At 31.3% G+C, this 15,279-nt stretch overlaps 1 protein-coding gene across 1 annotated transcript in view; it reads left to right on the top strand.

Moving 5' to 3' along the window:
• Positions 1 to 14,530, top strand: part of LOC134276690 (multiple epidermal growth factor-like domains protein 10) — a gene marked incomplete at both ends in the record, with an annotated part of 31,404 nt that extends 16,874 nt beyond the window's left edge. The window contains 3 exons of the mRNA XM_062758962.1: positions 13,926 to 14,063; positions 14,150 to 14,275; positions 14,453 to 14,530. Coding sequence (XP_062614946.1) covers positions 13,926 to 14,063; positions 14,150 to 14,275; positions 14,453 to 14,530 — 342 coding nt within the window. The remainder of the gene's footprint in view (positions 1 to 13,925; positions 14,064 to 14,149; positions 14,276 to 14,452) is intronic.
• Positions 14,531 to 15,279: the final 749 nt, after the last annotated feature.

The raw sequence follows: 15,279 nt of genomic DNA, 5'->3' as shown, positions 1-15,279 counted from the left end.
TAAAAAAAGAATACAAGTACATTTAATACACAGAATAATATATATTGTGTTGAGAAAAAGGTTCATTTGTGTTTCAATTGTGAGCAGTGTTACTTGAATACATCACTGTTGCATGATTATTTTATAATCAAATTTGAATTTTAGTATATATCAAATTACAATATACATATTGACTGAGGTTGAATAGGCTGTTTTTTTTTTTTAATTCTAAATGACGCATATTTCATTTGTAGTATATATTTTTTTTTCTTTCGATATATAAGACTAAGTTTACATCTGACTAATATTAAAATGAAATAGATTTAAATGAATAGTTCTTTTTCCGGTACAAGAGAGACCCTCTCTATTAATACTAGTATTCATCAGAAGTATTCGTTCACTGCGAATGGGTATTGAAAGGTCACATGAAAGGTCCGACTATGCTTTACTTGCATTGGTTAATACTTTAATGAGCTACAAAATATTCTGATGACTTTAACTTTTTTATCGTCAACTGTTTTACTTATGCAGCAATAAATCTTCATCATCTACATACAGAGTATAATATATCTCAGTTGATTCGATGTGCAAAAGCATGCTCTACGTATGAACAATTTCTAAAACGAGGTAAATTATTGACAAGCAAGTTGATGAAACAAGAATATCAACAGTCTCGTTTAAAGTCATCATTTCGTAAGTTCTTTGGTTGATACAATGACCTTCTCATTAAATACAATTTATCATTGAGTCAAATGCTGATTGACGTTTTTCATACCAATTGTTAGTCCATTATTTATACACTGAATTGACGACGGATTTTTCCGTTATTTCCTAATCATGATAAGGAGCACGGTATATGTTATCGGTCGGCAGGGAATGTTCACTCCTCCATTGAACCTGGTCCCACCTCTGATGTTTCGGGGGTCCGTGTTTGCTCTGCTCTAATTTTATATTGTTTTATGGACTTTGTGATTGAATACAGTTCGTTATCTCCATATCTTTCATGAAACCACGGCCAGAATGGGAGAGGATCATATATTTTGACCGTGGTTTGCGATGTTCCAAAGTTTTCACTATAAAAAATCAAAGTTCCAAAGTCTTTACTTTGCTTCTCTTGTTAATTATATTAAACTATAGTAAACTATATAGTTTTCTATAGTATTTTTTTTAGTTAGGGACATGTCCGCTATTTAACGTCAGCCGTGAGTGAAAAAAAACTGTCTAAATTTCAGACTTATAAGCAGAACCGACTAACAGGCGTGTATAAATGGTTACAAGTATACCGAAATAGATCATTATTCACTGACAATTGCAGTGGAAACAGACTGAAATTTTTCTAGTTATGAATAGAATTAACCACTTTTGAATAATTTAAGAAATTATTGTATCTAATTATTCCAAACATAAAGTACAATGCTTTGATTTGCTTGGACTTTTTGTATGTAAGGCATGGCATTCTTGGCGCTACATAAGTAGATGTTAATTCGATTCCACTTGGTCACTAGCTCAACTGATTCTATGCATATAAAGTAGCACAAATGCAAGGAAAGAGAGAAAAACAGAATTCTTTCTGTGTGCTGTCTAGTTGGCAAAAAAAAAAAGCACGAGTTAGAGTTATTATTGCAATGACTTTTATTTAATTTTCATTTTTATCGTTGTAAAAAAACAATAATTTGATTAGAAATGCACATGTAATTTAGATGATAAAAAGAAACGTAGGTTGAATATAAAGCAAGTCTGTTGGAAAATTTTCCAAGTAAAGGGGATGGCCTCCAAAAATGGAGAATAAAAAAAAATCCCCAATCTTCACAAAAACATTAAAGAAATATTGAACTTAAGTAGGATTCTCCTCTGGTTTCTGACTAGATGGAATATTCAAAGTATATTTGTTGATAGGTCATATATTTAGATGTAGGAGGTTTTAAAGACCCTATTTTTCTTTCCAATGCATCACAATTACACAACTTGAAATAGAAATGGTAAACTGTGTTTGAAAACTAGCAGGGACTATATTTTTAGCGGAATGTCGGCGCATGAAAATATCTTCTTTTCTGCCTCTCAAAATTATTATAGAGCATTGAATTTAGTTATATTTTTACGCAATCAAAGACTAGACGAAATTTTCAAATGTAAGTAAAATTAAAAATAAGGGACATTTTGTTTCAAAATATATCAAATAAATAAGATTTTTCACACATACTAGAACTATGTTTGCTTTTAAATGCTTCAAATCCAAGTAAAGATTTGAGCCAAAAATCCATAAAAAGTGTTATTTCTCTCTTAGTAAAGGATCAAAACTATTAGTTTTTGTATCATTTTGTACCTTTATGTACCAACTTTACAATATGTGAAAATTAGAAAAATTTTAATATAGGAAACAAAATTTTAAAAATAACAAATAAATCCTAAAAATTTTAGAAAAATAGAGGAAATTCGGATTAGCAAATATCCATTTTATTTGAATTATCCATGTTAATCTGGTAATATAATCTTATAGGCCCAATAAGGTAGTATTTTTCTAAGCAAAAAAAAAAATTAATCTTTTGAACTACAAGTAGGGATTGCATTATTGGAAACAGTAATTTTTAGCTCTACTGGTCAGAGACCAGAAGAGCTTATGCGATTGTAAAGTGTCCGTCGTCCGTCCTTCTGTCTGTCCGTAAACAAATTTTCAAAACGCTACTCCTCCTACAGTTTTCGTCTGATTTTAATATAACTTGGCACACAAGTAGACTACACAAAGATACATAAAATAGTGCATCGGTTTTTGATTTCGATGCACGGTGTTGCCATGGTTACTAAAAATTAAATTTTCTGTGAAATTTCTTTTAAATGCTACTCCTCCTACAGTTTTGATCTGATTTCAATTTAAGTTGGTACACAAGTAGACTACACTAAGATACATTAAACAATACATCGGTTTTTATTTCAATGAACCATGTTACCATGGTGTCTAAAAATAGAATTTTAAGTAAACTTTCTTTGAAATGCTACTCCTTTTACAGTTTTGGTCTGATTTCAATATATCTTGGCACACAAATAGACTACACTAAGATACATAGGATATTTCACCGGTTTTTTATTTGGATTAACAGTGTTGCCGTGATTACTAAACATAGAATTTTCTTTGAAATTCCTTTAAAACACTACTTGTCCTACAATTTTGTCTGATTTCAATATAACTTGGCTCACAAGTAGACTACACTAAGATACCTAAATTAGTGCATCGGTTTTTGATCTTAATAAACAAGGTTGTCATTATTAATGAAAATAGAAATGTCTATGAAATTCCTTTAAAACGCTACTCCTTCTACAATTTTTGTCTGATGGCAATGGCTTCTTTTCTCATCCTTTGTTATAAATACACACCAGTAGAGCTACAGTTTCGACAGAAACTTCTGTTTTAATGTTAAGGTCAGACGACACGTTCCTCAAAAATATTTAATTTTTCTGAAGATTGTCATTGAAAAAGGTACTATAAGATTCCTCGCAAAAAATAAAGATACCTTACCAGCCATTTGGACAAGATACCAAAGATTCATATCTCTTATAAAACCCCTATGGGTAATCATTTGAACGGCCTTTCTCACCATTTTTTTGGTGTACCTATATTTAAAAACAGTTTGAAAAACAATATAGAAATTAGAAGAAAATGCAAAATATGAATGTTTTTTTATCTTATTCCAAGAGATACAAAACATTATTAAGGAACGTGTCGTCTGACCTTAATGTCCAGGAAAAAGGTAATGACCTTGACCTAAGACATTATTAAGGAACGTGTCGTCTGACCTTAATGTCCAGGAAAAAGGTAATGACCTTGACCTAAAACATTATTAAGGAACGTGTCGTCTGACCTTAGTGTCCAGGAAAAAGATAATGACTTTGACCTAAAACATTATTAAGGAACGTGTCGTCTGACCTTGATGTCCAGGAAAAAGTTAATGACCTTGAACTGACCTTGCCTCTAATATGAAGCCGTCAAATTTTATCTCACTGATACCATCACTTAGTAATATTGTCCTCTTGATTCTGTGAAAATGTTTAAATACAAGAAATGTGCGGAGAATCCTACCGTAACCAATATAAATTATGTATTAATGTAAATAACCCCCACCCCATCCAATCCCGAAGCTTACAAACATACTTTGTCTCATAACTTCTTCTTAAATTGAAAACTTCCATTAAACTACAGCATAGTTTGATCGGCTTTTTAGCTCACCTGAGCCGAAGGCTCAAGTGAGCTTTTCTGATCAAAATTTGTCCGTTGTTTGTCGTTGTCGTTGTAGTCGTTGTCGTTGTCGTCGTTGTCGTCGTCGTCGTCGTCGTCGTAAACTTTTCACATTTTCATTTTCTTCTCAAGAACAACTGGGCCAATTTTAACGAAACTTGGCACAAAGTATCCTTGGATGAAGGGGAATCAAGTTTGTTCAAATGAAGCGTCACGCCCTTTTCCAAGGGGAGATAATTATGAATTAGAGAAAAATTAATGGCATTTTTAAAATATCTTCTTCTCAAGAACCACTGGGCCAGGAAAAGTGAAACTTATGTGGAATTATCCTCAGATAGTGTAGATTCAAGTTTGTTCAAATCATAACCCCCGGGGCAAAGGTGGGGCCAAAATGGCCGACTCAAGTTTTACATAGGAATATTTAGGAAAAATCTTAAAAAATCTTCTTCTCCAGAACCACTTGGCCAGGAAAGACGAAACTCATGTGTAATCATCCTTAGGTAGTGTAGATTCAAGTTTGTTCAAATCATGATCCCCAGGGCAAGGGTGGGGCCAAAATGGCTGACCCAATTTTTACATAGGAATATATAGGAAAAATCTTTAAAAATCTTCTTCTCCAGAACCACTGGGCCAGGAAAGGTGAAACTCAAGTGGAATTATCCTCAGGTAGTGTTGATTCAAGTTTGTACAAATCATGACCCCCGGGGCAAGGGTGGGGCCAAAATGGCTGACCCAATTTTTACATAGGAATATATAGGAAAAATCTTTAAAAATCTTCTCCTCCAGAACCACTGGGCCAGGAAAGATGAAACTCATGTGGAATCATCCTCAGGTAGTGTAGATTCAAATTTATTCAAATGATGACCCCTGGGGCTAGGATGGGGCCAAAATGGCCGACCCAAGTTTTACATAGGAATATATAGGAAAAATCTTAAAAAAAACTTCTTCTCAAGAACCACTGGGCCAGGAAAGGTGAAACTCAAATGGAATCATCCTCACGTAGTGTACATTCAAGTTTTTTTTTTTCAAATGATGACCCCTGGGGCTAGGGTGGGGCCAAAATGGCCGACCCAAGTTTTACATAGGAATATGTAGGGAAACATCTTTAAAAATCTTCTTCTCCACACCCACTGGGCCAGGAAAGATAAAATTCATGTGGAATCATCCTCAGGTAGTGTAAATTCAAGTTTGTTCAAATCATGACTCCTGGGGCTAGGGTGGGGCCAAAATGGCCCACCCAAGTTTTACATAGGGATATATATAGGGAAACCTTTTAAAATCTTCTTTTCAAGTACTTCAAAGCTATGATTAGTGTTACTTATATGGAATCATCCTCAGGTATTGTAGATTCTAGTTTGTTCAAATTTATGAACTTTTAAATACAAGAAATGTGCTCAGGTGAGCGCTGTGACCCCTGGGCCTCTTGTTTTCATTTTAATGAGATAGTCGGTGATGTTACATTGGACGATAAACTGAAATTTAGAAGGTTTTTTTTCACGGCTGGCGTAAATTAAAAAGATGTATCCTTAAAAAATACTACAGTAAACTATATTGGACTTTAATTAACAATAGTAGAGACTTTGAAACTTTGATGTAATTATGTTTTGATTCCTATTCTTAATATTTCATTATAATTCAAGGTTAAGATTCAGAAAAAAGTTCCAAATTTTTTTTAGCAACAGGACCATTTCTCTAAAAGAATAATGTACAAGAAATGAATACTAATACATGCATAAATATAGAGGGTCTCTCTTGTACCGAAAAAAGAAATATTCATTTAAATTTATTTCATTTTAATATTAGTCAGATGTAAACTTAATCTTATATATCGAAAGAAAAAAAATTTATCTCTGTCGAGACTCTAGCTCTACTCGTTTGTACTTACTTATAATAAAGGAAGAAAAAAGTAGCAGTTGGGGCTTAAAACTTAACAGAAGCAATCAATAGAATGATGGTCCTTAATTAAGTCCATTATTGTGGCAAGATTGCAATAAAACTATAACTATAGTAATAGCTTTCAATGAAATTTTACAAATTTTAAATTTTAGTTACCATGGCAACATCAATCAACAAAATCAAAAAACACAAAGTATGCCAGTATATAGTCTACTTGCATGCCAAATTATATTACAATCTGACTAAAACTGTAGGAGGATTAGCATTCTGAAAGTATTTCACAGAAATTTCTATCTTAGTATCCATGGCAACACCGTTCATCGAAATCAAAAAGCGATATCTTTAAGTGTACTCTACATGTGAGCTAAGTTATTTTGAAATTAGACAAAAAATATTGGATCAGTAGCATTTTATTATATAATTTCTATTTTTAGTAATTAAGGCAACACCGTTCACAGATATCAAAAACCGATACAGAAATTAGGTATTTTAGTGTAGTCTACTTGTGTGCCAAGTTATATTAAAATCAGACTAAAACTGCAGGAGGAGTAGCATTTTTGAACAATTGTTTACAGACAGACGGCAAATATACTACAAAATGAAGTATGCGTCATTTAGAATTAAAAAAAAATCAGCTTCATCAACTTCATTCGACATGTTTTTTTTATAATTTGATAATTATATACATGTACTAGTTTTCAGAATTTATTCTAAAATAATCATGCCACAGTAATGTATTCAAGTAAAACTGATAACAGAAAAAGGATAAATGAACCTTTTTCTCAACATAATATATTATTCAATGTATTGCATTCATTAATTTTGTATTCTTTGTGTTTTATATACTAAAACATAAATTGTCAATATTGATGTCTCTCTTTTTCGAAATTTGGAGAAATGAAGCAGATTAAAAATACAATTATAATGAAAATTATAAATTTATTTCTCGATACGTATATCTGAAACGTTAACAGTGACATGTGTTAAGCTGTATCAAATCTAAAATACAAAGTTTGGAATATTTAAATATATTCTATATATTTTAGGTTGAGTATTAAAATCATTGTATCAAATTAAAGGGAATTTAATTGCTTGTTTCCCTCTGTATTTTCAGTAAAAAAAATGATTCTTTTAAAAGGATTTGAATATCATTTTATTCATCCCTTTGTTTGTATCTCTTTCTTCCAGCTATCTGACTGTCTGTCTCTTAAACATCCGGAGCTTAAAGACGTTCCCTTGACTAGATAGAAAACACAGTAAAACTCCAATAATTACCATTTATATAGCACAAGGGCATGCATAAATATTTTGACAAGTGATATCTCATTGTTCAGGAAAGGTGGATGTGTGTTTCTATGAGATATTACAAGCGATTTCTAAATTTTATATCATTAAGAGTTGCAACTTCAACGCTTAATGATACACTAGTGTATATTATTAAGCATCGAATATGTCGATATTTGCTTGTTTCATTAAGCGTCGGTGTTGCACTGCATTTGTGACGCTTAATGAAATAATTCTGTCATTAAGCGGCGATTTAGCATTAGCGGTTGATAATGTCAGCTATTAATGCAATAATTTATGGCATTAAGCGTTGCAATTGCAACGCTCAATGCTATTTGTATCATTAAGCGGCGTTTTATCATTAGAGGTTGCTACAATGCCCCATCTAAATAATATGAATATTGAACAGATAATTGAAGTTTTAATAACCTGTTTTATATCATTTTTTAGTGACTGTTGCTCTGGTTTTATATGGGATCAAGGTCGTAATAGCTGTATACTTATGTTTTCATCATTGATCTAATCTATTAGTCCTGAATGTCAGCAATTGTTATGATATTCAGAATATCAATTTAGTCTTTTCATCATCGTAGTATATCACCAAAATAAAAATTCGGCCTTCTTATTAAGTTGATATTAGTTGATAGTTTTGGTATTTATAATAATGTTGATAAAAATATTTACAGATTTCCTTTTATTGATTGTTGAACAACTAACACGTCTAACTAAATTACCGTAACTGTATCCTGAATGCCAAACTGAAAGTAATTCTTTGAAAATGTGTTTTATTCAGTTCCCGATGAGCATTTGAAGTTGTTTAAGTCATTATTTTTTAGCGTGTAGGAGTGGATATTATGGGAAAAATTGTACCTTGAGATGCTTTTATCCATATTTTGGAAAAGATTGTCGGCAAATTTGCAACTGTTCTCAAAGTGATTGCAATCATGAACATGGCTTCGGAATGTTACCTGAGGGTAAATATATTCTATTATTGTTCAATAAAAAATTCAACATACTTTTGTTTTGAAAAAAAAACATTCATCATTTATCTCGATTTCTTCTACTTTTAGATTGCGACCCTGGATACACTGGGTCCTTCTGTGAAATTCCATGTCGCTATCCTGCATATGGATATTTATGCCAGGAGTTCTGCAATTGCAAAGAAAGATTTTGCAATTCTTCAACTGGATGTGAAGTAAAACTTGATCATCTGAACTGAAGAACAAGAGATAAATTTCACAAAAGTGTATTAGTTTTTATAGCATTTCATAACATAGCATTGATAATAAGTATACACTGTAAAAACTGCGTTTAGAAAATAAACACTTCCATTACCCGTGTAGACCTCAACATGTTTAAGAATATGTTTAACACCTAAGCATTTATGTCTAAACGTTTGTTATATCTAAACGCCTTTAGATTTAACATATGTTTAGATATAATTGTTTAGAAATTGAACACGTTTCTGTGAACTAAAGAATTATCTTCCCGGACATGACGCATATAAATTCGAACGATAAATAGAACGGCTATCGAAACAAAGAAAATCCCAATGTAGGCTAAGAAGATTGATTAAAGGAAGTGAATGGTAATCAAAATGATAATTACGAAGAGATCGTGAAATGCATTTAAAATGCAACATAACTACGATAAAAATTATGTTTACTATCATTTTCATTTTACATTGATTGACCACGATCGGCTACGTAAATAGACATGAAATTACACATGTAGTTGTAGATCAAGATTCTCTTCGCTTTCCTGAAAGCTAGAAAGGAATACATTATATAGATTGTCATTAATAATATGTATATCGGTATAAGTAGTAAATAGTGGTTAAACGAGGTTCAATAAATGTAGCACAATAATAGCTGTCTGCTGTTCGTTATAGCTTTGAGTAACCCAAAAACATTCTTATATTACGGAATTGGATTACTTACTGAGGGTCACTGATGAAAACAAAGTATGCATGTGTTGCTCAGTGAAAGATTGATTGATTGATTGTATATTGTTTAACGCCCCTCTCAAGAATTTTTCACTCATATGGAGACGCCACCACTTGCCGGTGGAGGGCTACAAATTTTGTCCTATGCTCGGCACTCAGGGCCTTTGAGCAGTGAGGGATCTTTTTCGTGCCAGCACCTACTGCGACACGGGGCCTCGGTTTATACGGTCTCATCCGAAGGACCGGTTTCCACGTCCCGCAGTGGGATTCGAACCCGCGACGTAAGCTCAGTGAAAGAATTGCTGGAAGTAAATAAACTTGATAAACTTTTAAAGAAATAACTGCTTGCTAAGCTGATTAAAATTAAAAACAGCGTATAAAGATATATATGTATTTGTAAACTGATTAAAATCTAAACATGTAAGTGTTTAGGCTCTGAACACTTTCCGTTACACGTAATGAAATTCATTATATTTGTATTTAGAATTTCAACGCATTAAAAAGTGTAACAAGAATGTGCTTAGAAAAGTGTCTATCATCTAAACATATTTTGTACAGTGTAGACTATACGATTTTATTGACTAAAAATAAATTTCTTTCATTTTCCAAATTCAAAGAATATATCTTATCTAAATTGTATTTCATGCAGTTGGATCACCAACACTTGAACCAGCCTCCAAATCAACAACCAAGAAATCAACGACTACAATATTCGCAGGTACGATAAGGCTTCCCGGAGAATATTGAAGTGTACTCTCTGCTTGCACTTCTCTGAACTACATATATATGACGTCATAATTAAAAATGACGTCAAGTCACTCCATACTTGAGCTGTAATGATGGTTAAAGTGTCATAAACTGTACACCTTATTTTTATCTGCATATAAAGGAGCAGAATGCTAGTTTAAAATAAACGCGTTTATAGAATTTTTTTTTCAAAAAGCTAATATATCCGAATAATTTAGATGACTTTCCTTTATTACTCTCGTTTGAGAGTCAGCGTGTACAAGCCACGTACGAAAATAAAGGTTTGACATTTACCCTTTTCTATACCCGTGGACAGAGGCAGAGTTCATAATATGTGTATAAAAGAGCCTGGCGCAGGTTACATGTATTGATGAGGATTTATTTAATATCTTTTGTGGAAATATGCAAGCAAAGTTTCCCCTCTAACTGAATCCTACTTGGGAAAAATGTATAATAGCTTTGTTTTAAAACAGATGACGATATTGAGCGGAAAATACCCTCAGATTTGTCGGTATTTTGAAGTAAATGTGAAATATATTGTACCAAAAACATAGTATCACTTTTCCCAATCATATTTCGGGTCCATAAGGATGCAACGAGTTTATTTATGCTACAAAAAGTTAACAATAATTGTTTTAATAATCTGCGCTGAGGCGATTATTGTGAAGCATTCCAAAACAGAAACAAATGACCGGCACGAAATCAACAAGGTCATATGATATCGTAACAAATATGTTTTTATATACCTAGAGAACTCTCTACAGTATATAAATTGGGCGCACTTAAGTACATAACTTAAAAATAAAACTCACAATCAACTTTGCAATACAGTGTTACGTTTTAAATGCATTATAAGCTCCGGGAATCCTTACCAGTACTGTGTTGTTATCAACTACAGATATATAGCTTAGAATATTAGCAATCGCACGAAGTGTTTAAGGACAGATGATACAAACAATTTTTTTCATTGGAGGAGACTTAATATCAAATTATAAGTTTAGAAAAGTGGATAATTCTTTGAATTTTTTCTCCAAATAGCTGGAAAATGATAAAGACTTTGAAAATATTAATAATATTTCAATAAAATTACAAATATGGACAATACACACTCAATAAAGGTTTACAGATGGAAACAAATTTTAGAATATGTTAAATTAGTGCTAAAAGTGTAATTTAAACTTTACAAAAGTATACCAAGCAGAATAAACATCAGTTATAATATATGAAATCTGTCCTCTTTAAAAAATTTACTTTATTTTGTATAATATGTACATTATTATTTTTTTATTTATATGTTTTGCTAAACAAAAAAGATACTACGGTAGCTAAGTCAGTAAACAGCTCGCCGCCTGATTGGATCACGTAATGTTGTTTGAATCACGTTCACAGCTGCGACTAACCTTCAAATAAAACATGTAGCAACTGTTTTTTTTTTCAAGCAGACATCACTTGGCTGAAATCGTAGGCCTCATCTCTCGGTAGGCGTCGGCATGATAAAGTACCCTTAATGCTTATTGGTCCTTAGTGTCTTGTACAGGTCTCAATTTGCAGCTTTTCATCGATATGTGGTGACGTATCCATATCAGGGAAAACGAGACGTGAAATACATTCTATCCTATTAAAAATAAATCTCCATCACCAACAGAGAAATCAACTCTGACAGTGCTGTCATTTTCTTCAGGTATATTTACACAAAAACGTTTAATTTTCAGTTGCAGAAAATAAGAATATTTTTTTAATATTTTTTATTCGTTCTCTTTGGATAAATGTAAATATAAATATTGGTTATTGATAGACTGCGATAAAGTTATTTATGTTTATCTTAAGTGGGCTGGATTTTACTTGTTTAAGAAAAAAAACTTAATTTTGTATTCGAAGAGAAGTCTGCACATGGCAGCATATTCTGATGATGTGTTGTAGATAAGATAAATAATTTCTATATTTTGATTAAAACTATTTCAAAAAGAAGAAGTATTTTGAGATTGAAGTTATTTGAATTCCTGCTCTGAAATTCTTGTACATTTATATAACAAAATTCTTCCGGTTCTAGTGAACAAAATTTGTGGATAATTTTGATAAAAAAAAGATCACTTATAATAATAGAATCGCCGCCCTAGAGTTACAAAGACTACATGTAGCTCTATTGAGTATACAGGAGAGGAATGTATTCTATGAAAATCGTTCCTGCATTAGGTTTGAGCAGATTCATAATGTAATTATAGTAAGGATAAAGAATGGTGTCTTTTTGAAAAAAAAAATCAGTGTATGACTATCATCTGCGCTTGATCATCAACTAAAATACATAAATACTCTGAAAATCAAATTCTAGATGGCATGGTGCATCATTATTATAAGAAAATATACTATGCATTAAATACTGCCGCATTCTATTTATATGTACATTTCATGATCAATATAATATCTCTAAAATTATGTATGGTGACTCAGAAGAAAGGAAGGATTTGCTAAATTATAAAAGATTTTTATATTTTGCGTAAAGTTCCTTCTTCCTATTAATGCAAATAAACTTTTTTTGGTGGTGTACTCAGTTTCTAATGCGTTTTCTGATATTAACAACAGGTGTGAACAACAGCTTACTTTCATTTAATTCTAAGTGTCGTTTATATCGGATATTTGAACTTTTACGTCCTCATCAATCTATATTTTGAGCACCAAGTCACTATTTAAATTTGGGCCACATCAGTTCACTCTTGGAAAATTGATTTTGGTTTAGATTTTTCTGCATTTATTTTACCTTCCTTGATGAAAAGTGCGACATGGATACTACATGTATCTGAATTAATTATCATAATTGTATTCAACATAAAGACATTGCGAAACATTAAAGTAATGTCCACAAAGATATTAGATATTTCGTGTGGAAAGATTTACGTCTTTTTGACAATATTATCACAGTTAATCTACATCAGGGCAACACGGTGTGGAAAGTAAGTATCTAAATTTCAATATTTGAAGAAATTGAACATTTTCATGCTAGAGAAAATCTTGAATGACTTCATTTGAAAGGTAAAGAAAAACCATTTTCTTTTGTCTAAAGAAATACCTGAATGAATATTTTTTTATTGTTTTAATAATTATACTTATGCATAAAAATAAACTCTTAATAGTGTTCTGTTAAAATTATAGGCTGACATTCAGGTTAAGTGGAAATGCATTTTTAAAAAGAAAAATACAATGTACACTCCAAGACTGCATTGAAATTATTGCAGTAAATATATCAATCGACATAATTTTTCTTTTTTTTTTTTTTTTTGAAAATAGAATAAAAAAAAATTATATTTTCAATTATTAATTATTTATCTATGATGAATTATTATCTATGATGAATATTTGTAACTTTAAATGAATGTTATAAATATTTCTTTTGAATAATCTGAATGTTAATAAATAGGTGGTCTGATAACCTTTTTATTATTTTTTTTAGTGATTGTTGCTCTGGATTTATATGGGATGAGGGACATGATAGTTGTATACGTATGTTTTCGTTATTGAATTTATCCATAAATCCAGAATATCGTCATTCAGCATTTAAAATGAAATTCAGAATATTTATTTAGTCTTTTCATTTTTAAGTATAATATCAATAAAATAAAAATTCGTCCTAACATGTATTATTTTAACTCCAATTGACGGTTTGGGTATTTAAAATATATTGATCAAAATATTTACAGAATATTCTTATCGATGAAAAATGCATTGATTGGTAAACACGCCTAAGGAAAATATAATAATAACTATATTTTGAATGCTTAACTGAAACTTACTTTCTAAAAATACATTTTATTAAGTTCCTAACGAGCATGTAAAGTTGTTTAAAATGTTTAGCGTGTAGGAACGGATATTATGGAAGAAATTGTACCTTGAGATGCTCTTATCCATATTTTGGGAAAGATTGTCGGCAAATTTGCAACTGTTCTCCAAGTGATTGTAATCATGAACACGGCTGTAAAATGTTACCCGAGGGTAAACATATTTTTATATTGTTGAATGAAAATATCAGTATACTTAAAAAAAGACTTAAAATTTATCGTGACATCGTCTACTTTAAGATTGCGATTTAGGATACACTGGGTCCTACTGTGAATTTCCATGTCGCTATCCTGCATATGGATATTCATGTCAGGAGTTCTGCAACTGTGAAGAAAAAAACTGTAATCCTTCAACTGGATGTGAAGGTAAAACTTGATCATCTGAGCTGAACTAAATGAACAAAGCTAAAAAAATAGCGTATTACTTTTAACTGCATTTTTTAGCATTGATATTATACAATTTTATGTGCTAAAAATAAATTTCTTTAATTATCCAAATTCAAAGAATATACATGGATCTTATTTGAATTGCCTTCCATGCAGTTGGATCGCCAACATTTGAACCAGCCTCCAAATCAACAACCAAGAAATCAACGAATACATTATTATCAACAACTACAGGTAAATTGCTAAAAATATCAGCTATCATCCGGAATGTTTAATTACGAATAAATTAACGTCCTTTTTCTGAATAGCTGGACACGGACACACGATTATTATAGTTTCGTATTTGTTCTGTCTGCGTCTATGAAAAATATTATCAATGATTATTCCACTGATTTAAGATTTCATTACCTCCATCAACCTTGTAAATAAAAATGAGTTTACCATTTATTTAATATTAACTTCTTGTCGAAACAAAAAGAGAATTCTAGCGTTTTCTCTTTTTTCAATTTCTTCTAGACTGTGACACTGTTTTTTTTGGGCAAAACTGCAACATTTCATGCCGCTATGGACATTCATGTCAGAAATCAACTTAACAAAACCAGACAATTTAATATTCATATACTTTGAATTCTCGATTTATTTTCAGTTGTCAACGTCGTAGAAGAAAATCGACATTGGTGCCAAAACAGAACTTATATCCATTATTGGAACAAACAAAAGAAAAGAACCTTACTGATCTTTGGAATAGCATTTTTAATATCTTTGTCAGTTTTGATGATGATTATATACCCTTTTATAAACATTAAAGGGTCAAGAACCTTTTATACACTATTATATTGATGAAAAGATTATAAGAATGATACAAATACAAGCAGATTACAAGATTGAGATGGATCTCTTCTGAACTATGTACAGGGAATAAAAAATATTGACTTCTGTACTTTTTAATTTGATTAAATATTCAATTAGTTGTCCTCATACAT

The sequence above is a fragment of the Saccostrea cucullata genome, unplaced genomic scaffold (genome assembly GCF_032062105.1).
Source record: "Saccostrea cucullata isolate Sc308-1 unplaced genomic scaffold, CSIRO_AGI_Scuc_v1 ctg7028, whole genome shotgun sequence".
Taxonomy (NCBI): domain Eukaryota; kingdom Metazoa; phylum Mollusca; class Bivalvia; order Ostreida; family Ostreidae; genus Saccostrea; species Saccostrea cuccullata.
This window is presented reverse-complemented; position numbering and strand designations above follow the sequence as displayed.